The following is a 25,180-nucleotide window of genomic DNA, read 5'->3' as shown; positions in this document are numbered from 1 at the left end:
AAATTTACTCACCTTATAATATTATTAAATTAGCTTTATTTGAATAAAACACTATGTCGCAGTTTAGGGCAACATCTGGATAATAAGCACAAGTAAAAAATTTAATAGGTAGCTCAAATTCAAGTGTGTTTCACCATTCCAAGTTTCTACGCAAAAACTATCACTATCGTATATCAGCTGTTGTCATGATCATATGTCAATGATAACTTACAATTTAACTCAATTAAAGCTAATAAAACACTATGCCGCAGATTTAACCTACATCTGGAAGATAATCACAGTTACAGAAGGTAAATAATTAGCTTAAATTTAATTATGTTTCTATATTCCAGATTTCTACTCGAAAATTATCCCTATCGCATACCAGCTGTCATTTGTCAACTATACTTACAATATAACTCAATTTTAGCTATTAAAACACTATGCGGCAGCTTTAGCCAACATCTGGAAGATAATCACAGTTAAAAAGGTAAATAATTAGCTTAAATTTAATTGTGTTTTATTATTCCAGATTTCTACTCGAAAATTATCACTATTGTATACCAGCTGTTATTTGTCAAAATTGTCTTTTTACCATTCCAAATTTCTACTCGAAAATTATCACTAGTATACATGAACCGTCATTTGTCAATATATATTTGTCCGCAACCCACAACACATACACATACACTCTTATTGACATATTTCACTAACAAAAAATAAAGTGGAATAAAATTTCCATTCTATCCCAAACACTAAGAATTGTCTCGAAAAATACACCATGAAGTCATTAGTCATCACGTTAATAATGTTCGACACATAATTACTTAAATTAAATGGGTTTGTACAATATTCCATGTCACTTTGCCTATTTGTAAATCCAATATGTCCGCATTTAATATAAAACCAACTAGTGGATGGATACATCCTGATAAGCTGATTGCAAGACAAGGGGCCACTTATGCAGTCCGGGTAGGTAAGAAATTCTATTTCTCAAACATTTTCTCTCTACAACACTTATCATAAGGCAATCAAGTGCCACTCTTTGTGTATTAAATAGCCACACCCATCATGATAAATATAGAAGTTCTAGAAAATGTCATTTAATCATAAAACCAAGGTGTGTTAGTAGTATTCGCACCTAAACAAGAATTATGAAAATAACAGAATAAAATTGTTTTCAGTATGCCGGCTGCCTGGAGATTAAAGCCTCCATGAAGGCCCTAGACTTCAAAACCAGATCTAGTGTTGCCAAGTAAGTTTAATACTGCAATAAAAACGTATAACAATTCATGTTTTATTCATTCCTAGGGAATGTATCAACCGGATATGTGAAGTAGCAGGTCTGAAAGTTCTGGATAAAAAAAGAAAAGTGGACAAGAAGGTGCAAAAAGCCATAGCTGACGAAGTGAATCTCGCTTATTCAGGCACAAATGTCACCTTGAAGGTTTCAAGTGTCAATTTATCATTAACTTCTCTAGACAGCAATGAAGTGATAGCAAGTCATGAAATGCCAAAAATCTCTTTTGCATCTGGAGGTGACAGCGTAAGTAACACTGCAATGCTTATCAAATTTAAAATAACCAATCTGACATATTTTTACAGGATACCCGAGACTTTGTGTGCTACATTGCTAAGGATTCTGATGATCTTCGGGCATGTTATGTAATGGAATGTCCAGGAGGTTTAACCAAAGATGTAATCGCAACTATAGGGCAGGCATTTGAGTTGAGATTTCAACAATTTTCATCCAAACCAACTGCAGTAATCCCTTCAATCCCCCCAACTTTGCAAACTGGGGGAGATGCAGATAAAGATTATTACAATGATTTGCCAGGAAAGGTGCCTCCTGATGTATTGGGGCCTCCCCCTGTTCCACCTCTACCTGTGATGATGCCTCCATTCACAACTTTGCCTCCAGTCTCACCTAACCTTATCGATTTTAACTGTGATGTTTCTGCATGTGACGGGCCTCATCATGATTATGTTAATGACAATGCAACTATGGTGCGTGAAAGGGATGTGTTTGATATGCGTAAGTAGTTAAATTTTATAGTTTTAATACAATAATTACAGTACTTTTGAATTTCAGAACCATTTACTCAGCATCCGAATAGTTATGCAGTTAAGACAGATATAGACAATTTTGAACAGCTTAGGAAAGAAGTTTGGTTCCATGGGCCTATATCTAGGGCAGATGCTGAAAGACTACTGCAGAAAGATGGAGATTTTTTGGTGAGAGAATCTACTAATACCCCTGGACAGTTTGTACTTTCTGGCATGCAGAATAGCAACAAGAAGCATTTGTTATTAGTTGACCCAGAAGGAGTTGTAAGTGGTTTAAAAATCTGTTAAAAGGCCTTTAAACTAATGGGTAAAAACTTTGTTTCAGGTCAGGACAAAAGACAGAATGTTCAATAGCGTGAGTCATTTGATTCAGTTTCATTTTGATAATGCCTTGCCTATAATATCACCAGAGAGCGCTCTGGTACTTAGGCATAAAGTAGCAAGGACTATGTCTCTCTAGGTAGACTTTGTAAAGAAATATTTATATTTTATAATGCTTTTCAAGCTTAAATGCTTATAAGATCAGTTTTTTTTTGAAGAGCATATGCTTATTATGAATGCTCTAACTGATTTCAAGGTGGTATATTCAGGTTTCTGTAGTATAAAAAGCATAAATATTGTTGATAATCACAGAAACCTGAATATCATAAAAAGAACTACATTTTTATTAGATTTGAGAGTACAAACTAGATTAAGTGGTTGTTGCTTTTGCTGCATATATGAACCAAAAGAAAGGTAAAAGGAATTATAAGGTCAATGCTTTTAGAAACTATGAAATTTAAATTTTTTTTAAGCCCAATCAGTGGATTTGTGGTAAAACTTATTTGACATAATGTGGATCTTCCATTCACTTGTTGCTATAATAATATCACCATAACTAGACTTTAGGTCTATTTTTAGTGTTAACATCCTGGTGCTTCACACTCATAATGACAAGTTGCACAGGTAAGAAATTATTAACGCTGCATTTTTTTTATAAATGTCTCTTCATAATCTGTTTTTAAAATATCACATTTGCTTATAAAAAAACGGCGAATATTTTTCAACATTCTTGGCAATGATACTTCCCTGTCAACTTTATATTTTGCATTTTGTAAATTGTGACTAATGTAAAATATATAAATAGGCTTTCATTGTGACAGATTTGAAAACACTTGGTGTGCCATCAATTTCAAAAACTGCTTATAATAAAGGGCCATTCTTTTGCTTGAGAATATTAATATTTAAATCAGGGTCATACCTCGAATGTCGTTTTTTGACGTTCGCAATTCACGTAAAAACTCATAAAAGTTAACACAGTGCTGCCAAATAAACTTGATTGCTTTCATAACGCATTAGCATACTGGATGACTTATAAGTTGACAAATTTTAATTTTATACACCAAATTATGCAGAAAACAAGACTGCAAGTGGTGTCTTGTATGGATTTTCTTTGTGACAGATAATATACCGATCATTTTAATTTATTTGACACTCACTTAATGTGCTTTGAGGGAACTTCGAAATCGAGTTATCACTAAGGAGTTGTATAAACCCATACTAAAGTTATGAGTTGTTTGTTAGTGAAAGTGTTATAGAGTTTAAACGGTGTCTGCTGCTCTGTACCTTTCAAGTTTATTATGGCATTTAAATAAATACATACCAAACTTGATGAGTGTCACTATTAAGAAAGATATAAATTGACAACTGAGCCATGAACCTCCCTTTATAATGGGTGTTGGAACCCTGGTTTTTATGTTTGTTTATTGGTAGCAACTGTCACTCAAGGCATACATACATTATTAATTTTTTTTTGCACAAAAATAGTTTAAATCCTCCACTGCATTTATCTTGTTAAGATGTTTTGGTGTAGAGCAGTGTCCAGGTCTCATTCTTATGAGGGTAGTGTTTTTTTTATTTGCCACTGTTTATTTGATACTATTTAACTGAACTATTTATTGACATAACATCTATTTACATAAGTTTAACCTCCTGTTTGAAGTTTCCTGATTTCTTACTCTATTTTTTGTTCTTGGCATATTGGATGCTGTTGGACCATTTTTTTTTTGAGGTGTAAGCTAGATTTGGGTATAGTTGTGACTTTCCCCTGTTTCCAATTTTTGTATTTGGCATCCCAGTTTATTAATTTAAAAAAGTTAGATTGGTGGATTATATTTGCCTGTTGTATTTATTCCTGTATGGCTTGATATCCATACCAATTTGATGTCACTACCCTGCATATTGAGTTCTTATTTGGTGGTTATGTAATCTGCATTTTTTCTGATTCCTATTTGGCTATGTATGTTTCTTTTGAGGAAGAGTCTGAGGGCTTCCTTATGGCTATAGTTTCTGTTGTAATTGATGTATAGTTATTTGGTCTTTGCATGTATTTGTGTGTTTTAATTATTATTGATCCGATTAGTCACTTAGTATTTTTCTAGGGTAGAATAATTATTTTTTAAACTGGTTTATGATATTGGATAATAAGTGACAAAAAACTCAATAACTTTTGCTAGAACGTCGACGATATGGTATAAAGATTTTTTCATCCTTTGATCACTGCTTATTAATAAATTTAGTAAAGTGTAGAGCAATTTAAAAGCCAATTATATAAATCTTTAGTATTATATAAATTAGGAATACAATAGAGAAAATACAGAATACCTAAACGTTTTTAAAAACACAAATAAATCCAGATGGCATAAGAATATTGTAAATTTACTGTGATACAAACGTTTTAATTCTCCTGATGAGAAGGTCCTCCATTCTAAAGGAATTGAATTATACACTTTTACACCATTATAGTGAATATTGTGTTTTCTATATTTTGATAAGGGTCTCCGAGTATCATAATTAGGCACAGTACTTCTGAGGTCAAAGCTCATATGTGATTGTCAAATCATGAGACAGTTTTCCACTGAGTGTCACACCAAAGGTTGATGATTTAGAAAACTGTCTAATAAAAACCTTAAAATATCTGTGTCTAATTAAGTGTTAATTTTTTTTCCAAATCATTTTGTTAAACTAGTCAGCTGCACCAATTTTTTTTTTTTTTTACATAATTCCTAGGTTGGCAATGGTAAACAGTTGTTTAATCTTAAGGTGGACTCCCTTTCTGAATCCTGTAATGTCAACACTAGCCAAATTGAATTATGTCTAAACCGGTTTAGCCTCTAAGGTGGTTTGATTGTACGTATAAACTTGGTAACTGATGGATTTACTAACCTAGTTAATCTCACTCATCTCAGGCCACAAAGATATCTTTTTTCAAATCTGTGGCAAGAAGTTAAAAGGGCATAACTCAAATTTACTCACTTTTCAGGATAGACGAAAGATTAGATTTAAAAGATATTAATTGATTGATACCTTTAAAATAAACGCTCTTTTAAAAAAAACATTTTTGCATAAGTCAAAATACGTATTTTTTAATTTATCCTAAAAATTTAAGTTATTTTTCTAAAAGTATCTGTTTTTTTAAAAAAAATGGGTGGACATAATTCAGAGATACATATAATCCTAGCCGACAAAAGGGCATAATTGGACCTTTTAAAAATGAAATGACCAACAGAATGTCAAATGAATCTAAATCGAAATAGGGCCTTTTATCGATTTGTTTTTAAAATAAATAAAACTCAGTATTTAAAACAACTAGACTTATTAATTATTATCATTTTATTAGAAATTCCGTTTGAAAAATAGTTTAATAAATTATTAATGTACTTGATCAAGTACCTATTACTTATTACTAAAAAAGAACAAAAAAGTTTTTGCTGACAGAACTAGAGAAACCAATCTTCAAATTTTTACTAGGTACGCACATTAATTGGGGGATTAATCGGGAATTATATTTCCGATCTACATCTGGATCGACATCATTTTGGACCTGTGCCTGTGATGTGACGTTTGAATTTACATAAAAATCGCGTGCTGCCTCATCAATTAGATCAAGGAGTTCTAATAAGTTTTGTTTTTTCTTTTTATCGATATTCCTGCTGCCAGATAATATTTGACCTATCTTTATGTCAGATAATTTGATACTTGAGTTGTTTCTCTTAAAATTTACAAATTTGAAATCGTCACTCTCTGATAAAGACTGTTTAAATTGAACCATACCAAATTCTTTTTCGTATCTTCTTTGTCGTCTGTTTGTTTTTTTAATATTAAAGGGCCTTTCATAAGTTGGGAAAAGTCCAGAAAATCTTTTGTTGTCATTTCGTTTACAATAAACTTACCAGTTCCATTTTTATTCTTTATTTTATTACTAGACTTTCCTGCTAATCTTACTAAATTTAACCAGTCGCGTGGAACATGTATAGGAAAGGATGACTCCTTTTTATATTTTTCGATTAAGGCATGGTCCGAGTCACACTCCATATGTGTGTGACCTGGTATCAAAAATTTATGATCAACCCTTGCTCAATGCTTGTGGACTGAAACAAGATATGTAAACATGCTGGCAACATGAGAGTTTTTGTTCTGCTCACCGCACGTATCACTGTAGCAGATAACGTGATTTATCGATTCATCCAAATTTAATAAATATTTGTATAGGCACGAGGCAATTTCGTTAGCTCCTCGACCTGCAATACCCTCGTGCCACATAAAATGAAAAGATTGATTAGTATTGCATTCATGAATGGTAAGATTATAAGTGTGTAATTGCCTTTTATAAAAAACAGTTCCTGTACTTAAATAAGGTGTTGGCAGCACTTGCTGTAGGTCAAAAACTATGACTTTTAAGTTTGGATTATCCAAAGCTAATGCTTTATCGACTTTCTTCGCTTCAAATGCAGCTTCGGCTTCAACATGATGAACTCGAAGCTTATCTTCCAATAAAATTTGGGTTTCTTGATCTTTTGCGCATTTTAATGTGCATATTTAACAAATCACAGTATGAACAAGTGTCGTTACTGGGTTTTTTAAACTTTAAATTTAAACTGTCAACTATCTGAGAATATATTTTAAAAGATACTGGATTTAAAGTTTCCTCGGTGTATAGGTTGAACATTTTTGTTTTATTTAAGTCGCATGGCAAATACTTTTTCGAGAATAATGCGATTCGTACGCAGGAAACTTTTGTATGTGGTTAATGATAGTATATTTTCTCTTCTTCGAAATTTTGTCGACTGGTTGGTGCTTCCCTTTTTTATCAGAAGCAGGAATCCCGCTTTCTGAAAAAGACTTTTTTTAAATTACACCACGGATAAATTTAGTTGTTTCACCAAAAATATTTAAAAAGCATACTTGGCAGACTTGCGTTCGCGCATTTTTCGAATCAACGAAGTAGGAAACACTTTTTTCCCTGTTTCTTTTGTTTAAGGTGTTTAACATTTGGGACTTTTTACTCTCTATCTGTAAGTAGAGACGATATATGCATAACTCTTTTATTGTATTCACCTATTTCCCAATATTCTTTAAATAAATTTATTCTAACTTCGTCTGGTATATTTATGAAGCATTTTCTTCGACAATTTTGTTTCAAAGGACGGGACTTCTTTTCAACAACTTTTTTTCCACTTTTAGAGGTATACTCTTTTCCAGAGTTTTTTAACAATTTTCTTGTTTTTTTTTTCCAGCGTTTTCGTTGATTTTATTATAAACGAGGCCGAAGATGTAGCCTCGTTTAATTCACAGCTATTTTGATAAACTTGCTGTCTATTTTGACCATTATTTTTTTTGTTTTCAGCTTCGTTTCTCTGCTTTAACTTCTTGCTACTCATGAAGTTTGTAGACGAACCTGATGCATGATTTACTGTATTCGAGTCATCGCTGTCGCTTTCTGAATTTTGAATGTAACACGGGTCTTTTAAGCTATCATCTGAATCATATGGGTTTTCAGGTTCTAAACAGTTAAAACCTGAAAGAAAAAAATGCTATAAAATTTGAATACCCTATTTAAAAAGATATATTTAAAAAAAATTATGTAAATCTCTAAGCTTGTATACTTACCTGCTATTTCATAGATCGGGTTATTTTGTAGGCATTCGTTAGCTTGGCTATTTGTTTGAACTGGTGACAATTGAACTAAAAGTAAACGTAGAAATTCAGCTTAAAGCCTTACCATTTTGCAACTGGCAATATACTTTGGGGTCATCTGTTGGGAAATAGGAAACCGGTTTTTAATTGTACTCCTTAGCTTCGCTATTTGTTTGAAGTGGTGAAAATTCAACTAAAACCAGTAGCAATAATATTACCAATTAATTTATTACCACCCTATTTTAAAGGCTTACCATTGTGTAACTCAAAATATACTTTGGGATCTTTTGCAAACTGGAAAAAAGCTGATCAGTGCTGATATCTCCATAATTATTTATATATCTTGAGGTGCCTGTTTCATTTTCAACAACTTCATGAAATACTAAAAACGAGATAGGTTTGTAAAAAACTTCTTATACTTACAAATGTTCACAATTTAAATTAAGTTTACCTTGAGTACTTTCTTGGTCGAATAGCCTTTTAAGGCGCACATTGATGCTATGGTTGTCATATTTTGTATTCTGCAAATTTAGGTAATTTTCTTTAAAAGATTCGTCGTTCCTAACATCTATATTAGTCGTCTTGCAAGCATCAACCATCTGCTGAGTTCGACTTCTTCTTATTTTGCAGATAAAATTATACGTGTTTCTTCGTTCAGATTCAGTTAAAGACTAAACATTACATAATAAACAAAATCGCCTGTCGCGAGAACACCCGAAAATGAATTAATTCCCAGAGGCGCACTGACAAAAAGCCATATCTCGAGCTAAATATATCTTTAACACTGCAATATGTAACTGACAAGAGGGAATTCCTTAACTTATGCCCTTTTGTCGGGTAGTAATATGAATAAAAATATGTTTATATCAACTTAAGTCTTTTTATCAGCCGCAAAAACAAATACTTAACTTAACAAATACTTAACTTAAAAATGTATATGTTGAGTTAAGACTTTATGCAACAAAAAAAAACGAATTATGCCCTTTTGCTACAAAATTTCTTGCTTATTAATAGGTATTAAATTAGGACCTTTTGTCAGTATGTTAAAGGCAACCTTCAGAATCCAAAAACGCACGGTAAGTTAAAAGGGCATAAGTCGTGTTATGCCCTTGTAACCTCTTGCCACAGAAATGTGTATTCACAAATTCTGCGACGATGGTATCTCTAATCCTCAGTTGTTGTTGTTCTACTGATTGCCTAATTCTAGTTCATATTTATATTCTTTAAAAACTAAACAAACTGTTTCCAGAATTCACATTTATTCTGATTTTGACAAGTACATACTTTACGTCATTTGCCATATTTAATTTTTTAGGGTGGGTGACACGTGGTTTTTTGAAAAAAAAAAATTTGGTACAAACTTCACCGCCGTTAATTTAACTCACAATAAATGTACTTCTCCTTTGGCTTTTTTCCCCCAATTTCAAATTTCCCGCTTATCTATTTAACAATACGCACTTTCTATCCCACCATTGTGACGTCCCATTAAATTACTTTATTGGCTTATAATCGGTTTCGCCGAGACTCCTTATCTACCATTGGTTGCTTGGCTCAGCAAGAACTTATCGGTTTTATTGACCCATTTACATTTATCGGTGCATTTGTACTATGCGAAAAGTCACAATGTTGCAAATTAAAACTTGAATTCATCAGCTTCCAGCAGTTTTCCGTAAAACGGGAAAAAATTAACGAAAAAAAAAAAATCACCGAAATTACCCTGGCTACGGATCGTGATCTGAAAAGGCCATTAAGATGACGTCAGACGCACCGAATCCGCCGCGTCGGCGCTTTTCAACCAAATTTTGTCGCCGTGGTGTCGATTCCTCCATTCTCGCAGAATTTCAATCAAATATGGCCGAACAGTTTTATTCTTAGGTTATTCTTGTGACAAATCTAACGTGCAACCTTAACCCTTTTTAACAGTGAATTATCGTAATATAACCTTAACCGGTCGGGCTTAATCTAAATACAAGAATTACCCCTTAATCGGCAATAAGAACGAAATTATCCGTGTTACTTAATTTCATTGTCCGTGTCGTCTAACAAAATGGCGAGTCGTTCGACTAAACCACGGTCTCCGACAATTCGAACTTAAATTTTTCCGATTATTTACCGATTTATTCGGGTTTTCTTTTCGGGAATCGGTGAGGGGATGTTTTTAGTTTTAGAAAATCCGGTTTTATTTAATACCCCGTACGTTTATACTTGAAGTTTTAACGAAAATTATTGTACAAGATGCCAGAGGTAAGTTCAACCCTCTAAATATCGTTAATTAGGGGCTCTAGCAATTATTTTAAAAGCCCTCAATATTATTTTGTGCTTCTACTTCCTCACATATGCGTCTCAGAACAATCTAGGGTGTGGCTGCCATACTTTTAATATTTTTCCTATTTTACCCTTTCAGCTTTGTTTTTGTTTACAATCAGTTTATTAACAATTTCTTAGTGAAGGGATGAGTGTTCCAACAGTTTTTTCTTTTATTTACATTATTTGAAGTTCCCTCTTGCCACTAGGCCCAAAAATTTGAATTTCTGAGGTGGACCCTTTTGAGCAATTTCTACTTAAAAACTTGCTTTTCCATGTCTCCTTTTCGATATATGCATTCAGGCCACAACACAATTCGTTTCAGGATAAAGTAAATCATTTACTGGCTCCCATTGTTACATAACATTCAGTAATACATCCAGTTAAAGTTTCACTTCATATTGGCCTGATTTTACACTTGGGGCCTTAGATTATCGCCATGCTACGGCCCCTTTATAGGGACCATTGATATAAGAAATATTTACTTCCTTAGTTTATCCCTTACAATTTAATCCTTATTCTATCCCTCAGGCAAGATTCATAGTTAGAAGTGTTCTTGGGCTGGAGCACCCCATTATGCACCCCCCTCGTCTCGTTGAAATATTAAGCAAGCACTGCTCATGCTTTTTTCTTTATACATTTGCTTTTTTATATACAAGGAAAAAGATAGAAATGTGATTAAAACTGTGTTTTAAGAACTTAAGAATTGTGACACAAAACAGGCATCAAGGGGCCCCCCTCGGTTGAAGATGTACCAGGGATGTCAGATATGTATGTTAGTTATATATCGCATAAAGTTTATGAATACAAACATTAATTTTTAACAGATCCACTTGTGTAAATTTTTGTTTCAAATTTAATGACAGATTACACAGAGGGAGGAATTTTTTTTTTAATTATGTCAACTTAATTATATTTTGTCTTTTTTGGAGCCAGAAAAAGTTATTGAAATTCTCAGTCCTTCTTTGGGCTTAAAACAAATAGACTTTTAATGGGTGTTGAGAAAATTGAATAATATTAAATACCACTAACAAATCCACTGAATGGTAGAAGGAGTCGAATAAAGTGTGCCATTATTTAAGAAATTTATCTGCTAACATAGGCAACTTATGTGATTTATCAAACTGTATAGTAAACAAGGTATTTTTCATATTCCAATTTATTGTTTGGTTCTAGAACTAGTGTAATGGTAAATAAGAGATTTTATATGTTGTTTTATTACAGGAAAGGAATCTTTATATTTATACATGTATTTTTTATTGTAAATGTGATCTAGTATTATTTGTTTTAATAAAAGTATACATTTTACATGAAAATAAATGCTTGTTTTATTTAATTTGACTTGACTCATACCCTGATAAAGAACTCATAATGAATCAACATTATTAATACAATAGGAAGTAGAAGCCTTATAATTAAATTGCAATTCTCTAAAATGCAGAATAGTTTTTTTAAAAAGGAACTAAATTTTTTATAGAGTGGGGATGAAACGGATAAATCTGGATCAGGAAGTCAAAGTTCTTCAGACAGTGAGCAAAATTCTGGGTCCGACAGGTCAGTATCAAATTTTATTTATTTGTTTAGCAGTTACAATATAACACATATTGTGCAAAATAATAGAAAATACACTTGGATGAGGAAACATTTGTTTGTTTTCATATAAAAAAATTTAGGTTCAATAAAGGTAAAATACCAAATTTATCCAATGATAGGTTCATATAACATTCTTTAAGGCTAATTATAAAAAAAAATATTTATTTATTAACACATGAAGCTCAATACAGAATTATGTAAATAATTAAATACAAACTCAAGTAACAAAAATTAACATAAAAAAGGATACAAAATTTAGTTTCCGACCAACTTAGTTTATAAATGGTTTTAATATTCAAGGATTTTTTGGCATAATATGTTTTGGAAAAAGGGACTTGGAAAGTCTTTCTGCTTTCTTCTAGCTAATAAGGTTTCAAGTATAAATGCATTTGAATAATAAATAAATAACATTAGAATTATCTTTAAAATAGAGTATCTTTTTTTATATATAACTTTAAAATATAATTGTGTAGCACATTTAGTTGTTTTAATAAATTTTTATGTAAATATCCTTAGACAATTATTCTATACCTCAGTAATGATTCAGCCCGAGGATTCACATACTGTTAATAGTAGTTTTGGATTTAATTTTTCATTTCTTAATGTATCAACAATAAATGAGTTTGCAAAAATTAGATGTTCATTTTATAATATGTTGTTCCCACTCTAAATGTTTATCAACAGTGAAACCAAGATACTTGACAAATGGAACCTTTTTAATCTCAATTGATTGCACTTTAAATGTATTAAAATGTGAGCGATTGGTTTGAATATATATATTTAATTAAAATGGATTTGGTTATTGACATTACTTCTTATCAAGTCATATTTTAAATCAGAAATTCGCAAATATTTTTAAGAGAGGAATTTTCCTTTTAAGACATAATTTTTCCTAGCCATATTAAGAACAGTATAAAAAATTTGAAATATGTACTCTTTACTTAATGCTACTTAAAGTCTATTTCTTATAAATTATACATTTTATATATTTAAATAAATACAAATAATAATATTTATATCCGAGGGAGGATTAAAGTTATCCGAATCTTTTTTTTTATAATCAGTGGTTCAAGTAGCTCCAGCTCAGGTTCCGGTTCAGAGAGTGGAGGTGAGAATGACGCTTCTGAAAAAGAGACGTCCAAGGTATCTTTAGAAACTAACGAGGAGAGTCAAGATGGGTCAACTTTCAGCCCGGGTTCTATTGATAAGTCCAAATCTGAGTCATCCAAGGATAATTTGTCAGAGGTTAGTATGTTAGAAATGCTGAGAATAATATATTTTGCAAATTTTCAATCTTTAGCAAGGTTTTGGGTGGATTTAGTATTTTGGAGGTTATTTTTCTTACACAAAGAGAGCAATTTAAAATAAGACATTTAAGGATTCCTGTAGAGGAAAATTCAAAGAAAAAAATTATTTCTTTGTAAGAAATCAATATAAATTTAAAGTTTCATCAAAATTATAATATATGCTAATTAAGCTATAATATCCTTTCTTGAATCTCATCCTTTATTGAAGAATTACCGACAAATACTTGCATTTCTTATTTCAATAAATTACCAGCAAAATTAAAAGAAAACAAACAACTTTCCATTTTTTAAGAAATCTTTATTTAACATTGAACCTTATAGCATTGAGGAATGTATGAATTATAATGTTATCTAAAATTGTGATTGTTAATTGTAATTTTCATTGTAAGTTGTTTGTCAATTATTTAAAAAAAAATTATTGGCTTTGTCTTTTGTATACGTAAAAAAAATATTTTAATGTGTTTCTTACTTATTATTATTTTTATATGGAAAATTGAATGACTCAGATTGCATTAATTAGAAAATTAAGTTATTTACTAAATTAAATCGTACTTTGACTTTTGATTACAATTTATTTAACTGTGCAATGTATATAGTAGTATTGATTGATTGTTATTAGATTAACCGAAGACATATTTCAAATCAAATCAAATATGATTTAGTATCACATTAATATAAACTGTTGTTGACAAAGGTGAATTAAATATAGAGTAGTTAAAAATGATAATTGTGACTAAAATTAATACATAAAATATGTATCACATAATACTAAAGCATAAAAAAAGGAGCAAATGGTAACACATAAAACATATATGAATCAATAAAATTAAAATGTGAAATGTCATCAATGCGGTAAAATTCAAATAAAATCAACATTTTTTTGACACCAAATCTGAACTTCCTATAGTTTTTAAATTCTCTAGAGGCGAATGAATAAAGATCCTTTTACTGTTGAACAAAAGGGACTTTTCTGTTAAATTGATTGGCAAACCTATTAGGTAAGATACACAGGTTCTAGAAACATAGGTTGAAAAGATAGTGGAGTAATCCAATAATAGGAAACAGTTGCAAAACAATGAAAAATATAGTTAAAAAAAATACACACAAACAAACCTAAAAGAATGAAAAGAAAAGAAAAGAAAAAAAGTAAAGTAAAGCCACAATCTCAAAAGTTATAACAAAAAATTAGAACAAATTAATATGATATAAAAACCAATTATAAAAGTTTAACAAGATAATCACATATTCAACAAAATTAAATTAAATTAACTGCAATATACCTACTAACTATAACTTAAACACATGGGTCTTAATCCCAAGAGCAATGATCCACCAAGATATCGACAATCACATGAACAGGAGAGAAATTTATATCGCACATGTGACATATCCGATTAAATATAGCGCGTATTGTATATAGTGGCGATTTCAACAGGATGTTAGTATGAGGCCTTGGCAGGAAGAATGTTCGGGGATGTCTAGCATTAAGTCTAGGCACCTTGAAACGTACACCAGAAAGAAGTACAGGACTATCAATGAATCCATTTAGTAACCCATGCAGGAATTTTACAAAGAAGATCATTCTTCTGAGATGTAATGGATGTAGATTGAAGCGTTCCAATAGTTGCCGATGATCAAACCCTCTTACAAGAGGGCCAAAAACTTAGCAAATCTACGCTGAACAGATTCAAGGAGACCAACATGATTCTGATAGAGCGGGTTCCATATAATGCAGCCAAACTCCAGTTTTGATCTCACAAAGCAACAGAAAAGCAGTCTTAATGTATATTCCAAAGTAAAACTCTAATTATGAACCCAAGCCTTCTCAGGGCTGACTTCACTATGTTGTTGAAGTGTGGAACGAATGTAAATTCAGAGTCAAAGGTTATACCAAGATCAGTAATTTGCTCTAATCTACTCAAAATAGTATCATTAATAAAGTAATTAAAATTTAAGGGTGTTTTTGATCTAGAGTAACTGACCACACAACATTTAGCCGCATTCAAGCCTAACCTGTTAACAGCGCACCATACCTCCAATGTATTTAGACAGTTCTGAAGAAAAACACAATCCTCCAAACTATATACATTTAAATATAGCTTCAAATCATCGGCAAAAGCCAGCCTATGACAAGTGAGTGACTCAATCAAGTCATTTATAAAAAAACTAAACAGGAGTGGACCCAGGTTCGAGCCCTGTGGCACACCCGACGTTACGTTAAAAAGTTTCGATTTAAAGCCCTCATATTCAACATACTGAGATCTACCAATCAAGTAGGAATGAAATAAATTAAATAATCTCCCTGAAAAACCATACTGAGTTAATTTATGCAGCAAAATATAGTGATCTATCCGATCAAAGGCTTTTTGGAAGTCGGTATAAATAACATCGGCTTGAGTATTAATATTAAGTGATTCACAGATGTGGCTAGACAGGATAAGTTAGTAATACAAGATCGCCCGCTAAAATGATTGATGAGTTCTTTTGCATGACTAAATAGCGACCGATTCAGGATAATTTCGAAAATTTTTGAGAAGTTACGGAGTAATGAGATTGGCCAGTAGTTCACGATTTGATCGGATTGTTATGCATTAAGCAGACGGTTTCATTATAAAAATACATGCCAGTGTCACTGATAAAAATATATAACAAGTTTCTTAGGAAACATTAAAAGGATTTATTGGAAATTTCATTAAAAAAAAATGTAGGAGTTCACGTAGGTAATTGCGGGATGACCTAGAAACAGAAATCATTAAAATTATAAAAACATTAATGGCAGTATATTGTTTTAAAGGATTTGTGATCGTTTTAATATAAATGGATGATTTAATTTAATTTTATGTGATTTTAAATAATGCATATTAATTTTTTTATGCATGGTGGTATACCTCAAAAAAACTTTTGAGCATCTAAAATTTAATATTTATCCATGTTTTAGGCTGGCCAAGAAGAAGACGAGGAAGAAGAAGATTATGAAAATGAAGAACCAATCCGAAGATCAGGCAGATCCAGACGTGAGCCAGAAAGGTTAGAGGACGTGAGTGGCATAAAAGCAAATAACGACGAATGGAAATATAATGACGCAAGTTCTTCTTCTGAATCGGACGTAGAACGTGAGCGTCCGCCGCCTAGTAAAAGGGTCGGTACTCGTACACGAACAGCTGTACACCAAAAAAAGAGACCCAGTAGAAAACCGCGGAGTCGATATAGTTCAGACGAATCGACCGAAGGCGATTCCGACGACGATAGACGTCGCGTTGTTTCCAGGCGAAATGCCGCCACCGTTAGTTATAAGGAAGATAGTGAGGAAAAGACAGATTCCGAAGATTTAATAGATGTAGATCAAAGTCAAGAAACCGAGTCTGTGATAGAAGAAAAATGTGAGACTATTGAGAGGGTTTTAGGACAAAGGCGGGGGAAGAAGGGGGCAACTGGTAATATCACCACTTGCTACTATATTGAGGAACATGGGGATCCAAACGAGGGAGTTGATCCGGATGACCAAGAAAATACCGAGCAGCAGTACCTGATTAAATGGAAAGACTGGGCGCATATCCACAACACGTGGGAGTCCGATCAGTCTTTAAAAGACCAGAAAGTAAAGGGCATGAAAAAGTTAGAGAATTTTATTAAGAAAGAATCGGAAATCCAAAGGTGGATGAGGTACTCGACTCCGGAAGATGTCGAGTATTATGAGTGCCAGTTAGAGTTATCTCAAGAATTATTAAAAAGCTATAATCAGGTTGAAAGGATTATAGGTAAGAATTATATTATACGCTTTAGACATACCTTTAAACCATTAACTTTTAGCAAAATTTAATAAACCTGACGAAACCGGAGGAGTAGACTATTACATAAAATGGGAGAGTCTTCCCTATGCAGAATCCACTTGGGAGGATTCGAACTTGATCCAGAAAAAATGGCCTCAAAAGATAGAAGAGTTTCAGGAGAGGGAGCAATCCTCAAAAACGCCTACCAAGCATTGTAAAGTATTAAAATACCGGCCAAAGTTCCATGAAGTTAAAGAGCAGCCTGAATATATGATGGGCAAAGAGAAGGTGTTAATAACTATTTCTTATTATATATTTTTTACTCCTGAAATATTGTAGAGTCTGATATTGCGAGATTACCAGCTGCACGGCTTGAACTGGATGATTCACTCTTGGACGAAACAAAACTCTTGTATATTAGCAGATGAAATGGGTTTAGGTAAAACTATCCAGGTAATCTTTTTATAAATCAAATTCTGATGTTGCAATGACAATAATATTTTTCAGACCATTTGCTTCCTGTATTACTTATTCAACAGTCATCACCTTCACGGTCCCTTTTTGTGCGTCGTCCCTTTGTCCACCATGACGTCGTGGCAAAGGGAGTTTGCCCAGTGGGCCCCTGATATGAACTTTGTCACTTACCTTGGAGATGTACAGTCCAGAGAAATTGTAAGTATATTTTAAGACTATTGAACATTATAATCACGCATTTTTTTCTTAGATCCGCCAATACGAGTGGTGTTACGAGGGGTCAAAGCGTCTAAAGTTCAACGCCATCCTGACCACCTACGAAATAGTGCTTAAAGATAAAACTTTTTTAGGAAGTATAAGTTGGGCTGCTCTTCTAGTCGATGAGGCTCATAGATTAAAAAATGATGACTCGCTCTTGTATAAGGCCCTTATGGAATTCGACACGAATCATAGACTGTTAATTACTGGCACTCCTTTGCAAAATAGTTTAAAAGAACTGTGGGCGTTACTTCATTTTATTATGCCCAACAAGTTTGAGAGTTATGAAGAGTTCGATAAGGATCACGAGCATGCCTCAACAAAGGGATATGCAAAATTACACAGACAGCTAGAGCCTTTTATCCTCAGGAGGGTAAAAAAAGATGTCGAAAAATCCTTGCCAGCTAAAGTAGAACAGATTTTAAGGGTTGAAATGACGTCCATACAAAAGCAATATTACAAGTGGATTCTGACAAAAAACTATAACGCTTTAAGAAAGGGCGTCAAGGGTTGCACCACTTCGTTCCTCAATATCGTGATCGAACTGAAGAAGTGTTGCAATCACGCCTTTTTAACTAAACCAGTGGAGGCCGAAGCTCAAAACAATCAGCAAGACAAACTGACCAATTTGCTAAGAGGATCTGGCAAATTAGTGCTGTTAGATAAGTTATTAATAAGGTTAAAAGAGACGGGACATCGTGTGCTAATATTTTCCCAAATGGTGCGTATGCTGGACATTTTAGGGGAGTACTTACAGTTGCGACATTTTTCGTTTCAACGACTAGATGGTAGCATCAAAGGTGACATCAGGCGACAAGCGCTAGATCACTTTAACGCTGAGAATTCTCCGGATTTTTGTTTTTTGCTTTCAACACGTGCAGGTGGTTTGGGTATTAATTTAGCCACTGCGGATACTGTGATTATTTTCGATTCCGATTGGAATCCGCAGAATGATTTACAAGCACAAGCCAGAGCCCACAGAATCGGCCAGAAAAACCAAGTGAATATTTATAGGTTAGTTACCGCTAGGAGTGTCGAGGAGGAAATTGTCGAGCGAGCAAAACAAAAAATGGTCTTGGACCATTTAATTATTCAAAGGATGGACACCACTGGCAGAACGGTGTTGGATAAAAAGGGCTCGTCTAACAACAACCCTTTCAATAAAGAAGATCTGACGGCCATTTTGAAGTTTGGGGCAGAAGAACTTTTTAAAGATGAGGATGTGGATGAGGAGCCTACCTGTGACATTGATGAAATCCTAAGGAGAGCCGAGACTAGAGACGAAGCCCCTACAATGGCCGGTGATGAGCTTCTCTCTGCATTTAAAGTAGCCAGTTTTGCAGCTTTTGACGAGGATGCCGAGCCTTCTCCAGTTCCAAATAACTCGCATGATAACGATGATGAAAGTAAAGATTGGGACGAAATAATACCGGAAAACCTCCGCAAGAAAGTCGAGGAGGAAGCGAAAAACAAAGAGATGGAAGATTTGTACTTGCCTCCAAGAAGTCGGAAGACTTTACAGCAAATAAACCAATCTGAAAGTGACGGGGAGGGTGGTAAAAGTAAATCGAATAGGAAAAAAGAAAATGATGAATCGGGAGGTACTAGTGGTGAAGGCGAGGAATCTGATGAAGATCGGCCGAAGAAACGAGGACGTCGGCCAATTGGAAACAGGGAGAAAATTAAAAACTTCACCGATGCTGAGATCCGCCGATTTGTCAAGAGTTATAAAAAGTTCAGTGCGCCACTGAAGCGTTTGGAAGCAGTTGCCTGTGATGCCGAACTTCAAGAGAAACCTTTAACTGAATTAAAGAAACTTGGTGAAATGCTTCATGAACGTTGCATCGCTTTTATGAACGAACAGACTAAGGAAAACAACGATGCCAATAACGCTGATAGTCAGAATAAAAAAAGGTTAAGAGGCCCCTCTTTTAAAATGGGAGGCGTATCCGTCAATGCCAAAACCATGATGCAATGCATTGAAGAGTTGGCACCCTTAGATGAAGTATTGCCATCAAGTGAGGAAGAACGAAATAAATGGACGTTCGATTCGAGAACCAAGCCTGCGCACTTCGATGTTGATTGGGGTAGCGAAGAAGACACTAAATTGCTTAAAGGAATATACACCTACGGCATCGGTTCTTGGGAGCAAATAAAGCTCGATCCATCCCTGAATATTGGCGACAAAATACTCCTTAACGAAGATAAGAAACCACAAGCAAAACACTTGCACTCAAGGGCAGAATATCTCTTGAAACTCTTAAAAAAGCAATTGGATCCAACAAAGAAAACTGCTCAGAAACCAAAAAGGCAAAGAAAAGCGAGAGAAGTCAAGGACCCGAAATCTAAACAAACCATAGAAAACGATTCCAGTTCGAATGATGAATCACCCGCGATTCAGAGCAGCCAAAGCACAAACAGTTTAAACAGTATAAAAAAGAAATCCCATAAGGAAGCAAAAAAAGAGCTCACAAATGACAAGGAATCCCCTGATGAGCACGTAGTCAAAAAGGAGAAAAAGAAAGTAAAAAAAGAGAAAAAATCAGCGGGCCCCATGCACTTTACGGCAAATAACGAGCCGAAAGCTATTAACGTCACAGGGGAGTTAGACCCAGCGATATTTAACGAATGCAAAGAGAAAATGCGCCCAGTGAAGAAAGCTTTGAAGGCCTTAAATAATCCTGATCAGTCTATGACGGAAGCGGAACAAGTACAACATACTAGGGATTGTCTTATTAAAATCGGAGAGCAAATTAGCACGATTTTAGGGCAACATTCTGATCCAGAAAAAATTAAAGAGTGGAGAAGGTAATTTTTTTTTAGTGTGAAAGTTATTTTATTTATATCTTGATATTTGCAGCAACCTGTGGTACTTCGTGTCGAAATTCACGGAATACGACGCGAAGAAGCTGTACAAGCTGTACAAAAAAGCGAAGGCAAAAGATCTAAAGAAGGCGGAGAAGTCCGAGAAGAAAGAGAAAAAAGAAAAGGAAAAGAGCCCTGAAAAGAAGAAGAAAGAAAAGTCTGATAAGAAAAAAGACAAAAATGCCGTGCAGGTGGGTTTTAAGAATGTTTTTTTTTAGTGACGTTGCATGAACCAATTATTTTCAGGAAACTGCTGGCTCCAGTAAAGATAAAGATGGCAGCAAAGACGGACATTATCAGTCTTCATACCACCACAAAAGGAAATTCGAATCAGATGATAATAGCAATCAAGAGGTTAAGAAACACAACAGGGACGGCATTGAAAAGTAAGCACTTAATCATTTTTTGCTTCTAATAATTTAATAATAAAACCAAACATCTTAGAAGAGAGCGACGAGACAAACATCAAGATAAAGAACGCAAGAGGAACAGAGATGAAGTGAGCACGGAGGAGGAAGGCGATTACAGATACAACCGGCATCGAGGTGCTCCAGGTTTCAGGCACGTTGATAAAAACGATAGAGACAGATGGATGGGCCCGGGAGTGCATGCGGATAACGAAAGGTGGCCCAGTGGTGTCAGAGACCGGTTCCAAGGTGATCATCCTAAGAGATCTTTTAACGATTATCCTAGGGGAGGCGCACCTGGATACCATAGGGATAGAGATTATAATAGGCCTGATAAAAGGTATGAGAATTTGTATAAGTAAGTAATTTTAATTATAGAAGATGAGGTATTTATTAATTTAAAAAAATCTTAACTGCCATTAAAACGGGATTGCTATAAGCAGCTGCGAAATAACACAACCATCGTAATAACTAAAGGAAAAATTTTCAGACACGTTTATGAACCTCATTTTTTTTTAACCAATATTTTATTAACTGCACTAGTTTTTCAAATACTGTGGCACAATAAACTTTTATGTGATTCTTTCCTTATTACAGACATTTTTCTTTATTTTCAACCCGACTATACTGAAATCACTTCTCTTCTTCGAATTAAAACTAAGGCTTTTGATGTAGACAACCTTAATATAACTCTAATTCATCTGTGTTGCACTTTCATTGTTCCATATCTTCTATGTATTGTTAATAAATGTATATTAAACAATTATTTTCTCAAATCTTGGAAGAGTGAAAATGACAAATTTTTTGTTTTAATCAATTTATTTTTATAAATAAATACATAATATAAAACATATTAAACTTTGTGCAGAAATGAGTTATCATATATATATTTAAACTGCTGGTCGACATAAATCCCTAATAATTTGATTAGGAATGTTTCAGGAATTGAATTGTAACTAAATTCCAAAGTATTTAATGTCTGTACTTACTGTTCTTTTTTTTTTTAGAAAATTATCGCCTTAGAGGAAATTAAACCAATTTTAATTTTTTTGTTCATAATTCGGTGAAATTGCATAAAAATTGTCTTGTCACAATTTAACACTAAGCCATTGACCTGTCATGTTATCACAAACACTAATGCAGTCCGTAAAAAGTAAATCTACATGCGGATTTCTTACTAAAATATTTGTTTTATCCGCATATAGAACAGAAATTAGTATATAAAACATATATCACTTTGTACATTTACAGCTTGATATAGGTGATAATATATATTATTGTATGTATTTTTAGGCGATGGTTTTTTTTAAAAATAACAGTGGAAGACTAGACTCAGCTTTTGTACAGAAATCTACATCTGTTGACCCTATTATTTGCTGAAATATATTTTTTTTAATGTACTTATTTCTTTTAAGGTCCCCAGAAAAGACTGATTGGCGTCAATATCCGCGAGACAATCGGGGTATGCCGCCTCCTGGTATGGGACCGCGTCCCTTATTTTACGGAAGTAATTTCCCTGGTGGGGGCGGTAGCGGGATCCCACCCCCGCCCTACATGCAGGATAACTTGAATCGATATCCTTCGGGCGAGTGGCGGCAAGCCGAAAGAGACTACTACAGAAATCGTCCTCAGTGATTTTCGTTCTTAATTTATAATTTTAGCTAGTCTTAAGTTCTTTTTACAAGCTTTTTTTTTTAAATAAGAGTCGTGCATGATATATATTGGGTAACGGGTGAACCCAAACCTGTAAAGTGTAATATAATAATTTTATAAAAAGAAGTAGTATTTTCTGATTTAAGTTTTTTTGATAGTTGTCGAAAGCGCTTTTTATTAGTTTTATTATGTTTTATATATGTACAGTTTCGACGGCTGTCAGATGGATGATGCATTTTGTTCTTTTTATTTATATATATATTTTGTTTCCGAAATATATGTATTTACAAAACTTTATATATTTCTGGTACAAATTTGCAAAGGATGTTAAAAAATACCTCGTAGCTCTTGTAAATAACTGTACTATTAATTATTAAACCGTTCTTTGAATGTTTTGATAATGTCGTTTGATTTATGTTTTGTTTTAATCAATGATGATTAAACTAAATAATAATAAATGGATAATGCCTTTTATTTCATAAAGTTTTTACAATATTAGTGTACAAACAAAATGGTGGACACATATCTGATCCAGTTTAAGATTTATAACAGCTATTCTACTGTACCAAATTATAAGAGTATATATCTAACAGTCGATTAAAAAATACTATTAAAGCTATTAACAAAGAACCATCAATAAACAAACAACATATTCCTATTAACCAATAGAAAATTCACAATCAGTCTCACTCATTCAAAATTTTTACAAAAGGTTGTCACTCAAAAATGTAACGTTCCGAGATGCACATTTTGAGGTACCAACGATTTTTGTACCTCAAACTTTTGAAATTACAAGCGTTTTTGTAAATCACCCATTTTGAATTTTTAGGGAAAACATTGAAACTTTACAGTCATTTTTCAGTATCTCTACAACCGTTGAAGATATTTTCAAAATTACTTCACGCAAATCAAAATCAATGTCTGAGGATGAGGTGAACGTACGAAACGTTCTGATACGCATGATATGTAACTGAAAAATTCAGAAATAGTGTTCCACTGCCTGGAATAAATACATAAATACTTTTACAACTGCCTGGAGAAAAATGACTCTTCATTTGTCCAGGACAGAGACAAAATCCCTGCTTAACACCCTGAAGAAAAACAAAAACTCTTGAAAGACAGTTGAAGAGTGGAACAAAGACAGAAATAGCGTTCAACTACCTGGAATAAACCCATAAATATTTTTCCAATGCCTGGAAAAGAGACAGAAATAAAAAAAAATATCCTCGCGTGCTGACAGTAGCCAAAATCTATACAGTTCAAGTTGACGCCAATTCTAATCGACCCGTCGTATTTCATAAAATTCAAAGACCCGTTGTATCGAATCCCATGTACAAAAATCGAACAAAATTTTTTTTTGAGTTCTAAAAATCCTAAAAAAAAAATTTGTAGATAATTAGGTTTTAGCTTCATATTTCTAGATTATAAAAATGTAAACATCATTTCTCTATCCTAAATAGAGCCAAAGTTATAAACACTTTTGTCCGACAGGTCCTGATTTTCTGCGAGAAATTCCAATAAAGAGAGACCTTCATTGCAGTTTGCTTTGCTCTACTAAAAACCATGTTATAATATGCCACAGCAGATGGCTCGCTATACCTCACATGCCATACGGGGGTTTTTCCAAATATACCTTTTTTTTCAATACTTTAAATTAATTAACATAAAAAAAATTGCTTTGTCCATTTTTACTTTTGCTCCTTTTTTAACTCAAACGAAAAGAAGCGATAAAAAAACACATTTTAAGTTAATTGCACATCCTCGTTTCGGACCAACTAAATATAAAAGCGGCGATCCATTAGTGATAAATCTATACATCAACATTAATTAATTATTATGAGGTTGTACCTGGTTTTTCCGGCTTGTATATAGGATGTGTCCCACATTAAATTGTGTTCTTCTTTTATAGTATTGATCTTCTTTAGGATATTTTTATTTATTTTCTTGAGCATTTGTTACCAAAGTTTTTTAAGTATTTGCTGATATAGCCAAATCTCAAATGGAGTATTAAGTGAGTGTCCATGATCCTTTTTTTTTTTGAAAAAGAGACGAGTTCCCTGGAAAAATAAATTATAACTGTTCTGGAATATGATTTCAACTGCCTGGAAGGGAAAATATATTTTCTGTGAAAAAAAGACCTAAAAAAGTAAAAAAATAATTTAAGCATATTGAAGGAGTACTGTTTCATCCAGGTTTTGGCCACAGAACTGCCTTAATAAAAAAATTAACATTTGCTTAATCTGTGTGGAAATCAGATTTTTTTGTTTGGCTGCCTGGAATGTAAAATTAATTTTTTTGGGAAAAAGAGACCAATTACCAGGAAGAATAAAAAAAAAGAATTTAATTATCCTGGAAAAGGAGTACTTAAGTTCCGAACTTTGGTTCCTTTCCAGTTTTCCATACTGGACTTTGTCAAATGCTTTTTGATAGTCTACGAAGCATACATATCGCAGTTCATATCACGACATCTTTGAAAATTAATTTTGTCACAAAATATAAATATATAAGCAAATAACAGTTGCGTTGTGTATTCTCTAGATAGCACGTT

General features: G+C 33.3%; 2 protein-coding genes across 3 annotated transcripts; both read left to right on the top strand.

Moving 5' to 3' along the window:
* Window positions 1-646: 646 nt before the first annotated feature.
* On the top strand, window positions 647-11,625 carry LOC126748172 (SHC-transforming protein 4). Of its 2 annotated transcripts, none has more exons than XM_050457210.1 (6): window positions 647-951; window positions 1,164-1,234; window positions 1,291-1,525; window positions 1,585-2,014; window positions 2,072-2,310; window positions 2,372-11,625. In XM_050457210.1, the coding sequence occupies exons 1-6, from the start codon at window positions 865-867 to the stop codon at window positions 2,504-2,506; spliced, it is 1,197 nt and encodes a 398-aa protein (XP_050313167.1). In that variant the 5' UTR covers window positions 647-864; the 3' UTR covers window positions 2,507-11,625. The 2 variants fall into 2 exon arrangements, with proteins under 2 accessions (XP_050313167.1, XP_050313168.1); XM_050457211.1 differs by having other exon boundaries at window positions 648-955.
* Window positions 10,097-23,022, top strand: LOC126748171 (chromodomain-helicase-DNA-binding protein 1). The gene is made up of 12 exons (XM_050457209.1): window positions 10,097-10,245; window positions 11,783-11,859; window positions 12,963-13,143; window positions 16,144-16,963; window positions 17,016-17,263; window positions 17,315-17,428; window positions 17,483-17,647; window positions 17,700-20,515; window positions 20,568-20,763; window positions 20,819-20,958; window positions 21,017-21,319; window positions 22,395-23,022. The coding sequence occupies exons 1-12, from the start codon at window positions 10,237-10,239 to the stop codon at window positions 22,612-22,614; spliced, it is 5,289 nt and encodes a 1,762-aa protein (XP_050313166.1). The 5' UTR covers window positions 10,097-10,236; the 3' UTR covers window positions 22,615-23,022.
* Window positions 23,023-25,180: the final 2,158 nt, after the last annotated feature.

This window comes from Anthonomus grandis, chromosome 22 (assembly GCF_022605725.1).
Source record: "Anthonomus grandis grandis chromosome 22, icAntGran1.3, whole genome shotgun sequence".
Lineage (NCBI taxonomy): Eukaryota > Metazoa > Arthropoda > Insecta > Coleoptera > Curculionidae > Anthonomus > Anthonomus grandis.
The sequence above is the reverse complement of the archived record's forward strand: the minus strand, read 5'-3'. Positions and strand labels throughout refer to the sequence as shown.

What these genes read in the sequence shown, in the direction of transcription:
- LOC126748171 (XM_050457209.1), top strand. An exon ending in GTTTAGGTAAAACTATCCAG is followed by an intron (nt 17,429 to 17,482) that starts GTAATCTTTTTA and finishes AATATTTTTCAG; the next exon opens with ACCATTTGCTTCCTGTATTA. An exon ending in TATAATAGGCCTGATAAAAG is followed by an intron (nt 21,320 to 22,394) that starts GTATGAGAATTT and finishes ATTTCTTTTAAG; the next exon opens with GTCCCCAGAAAAGACTGATT.
- LOC126748172 (XM_050457210.1), top strand. Translation starts at nt 865, where the DNA reads ATGTCCGCATTTAATATAAAACCAACTAGTGGATGGATACATCCTGAT. An exon ending in GGGCCACTTATGCAGTCCGG is followed by an intron (nt 952 to 1,163) that starts GTAGGTAAGAAA and finishes AATTGTTTTCAG; the next exon opens with TATGCCGGCTGCCTGGAGAT. An exon ending in TAGTTGACCCAGAAGGAGTT is followed by an intron (nt 2,311 to 2,371) that starts GTAAGTGGTTTA and finishes ACTTTGTTTCAG; the next exon opens with GTCAGGACAAAAGACAGAAT.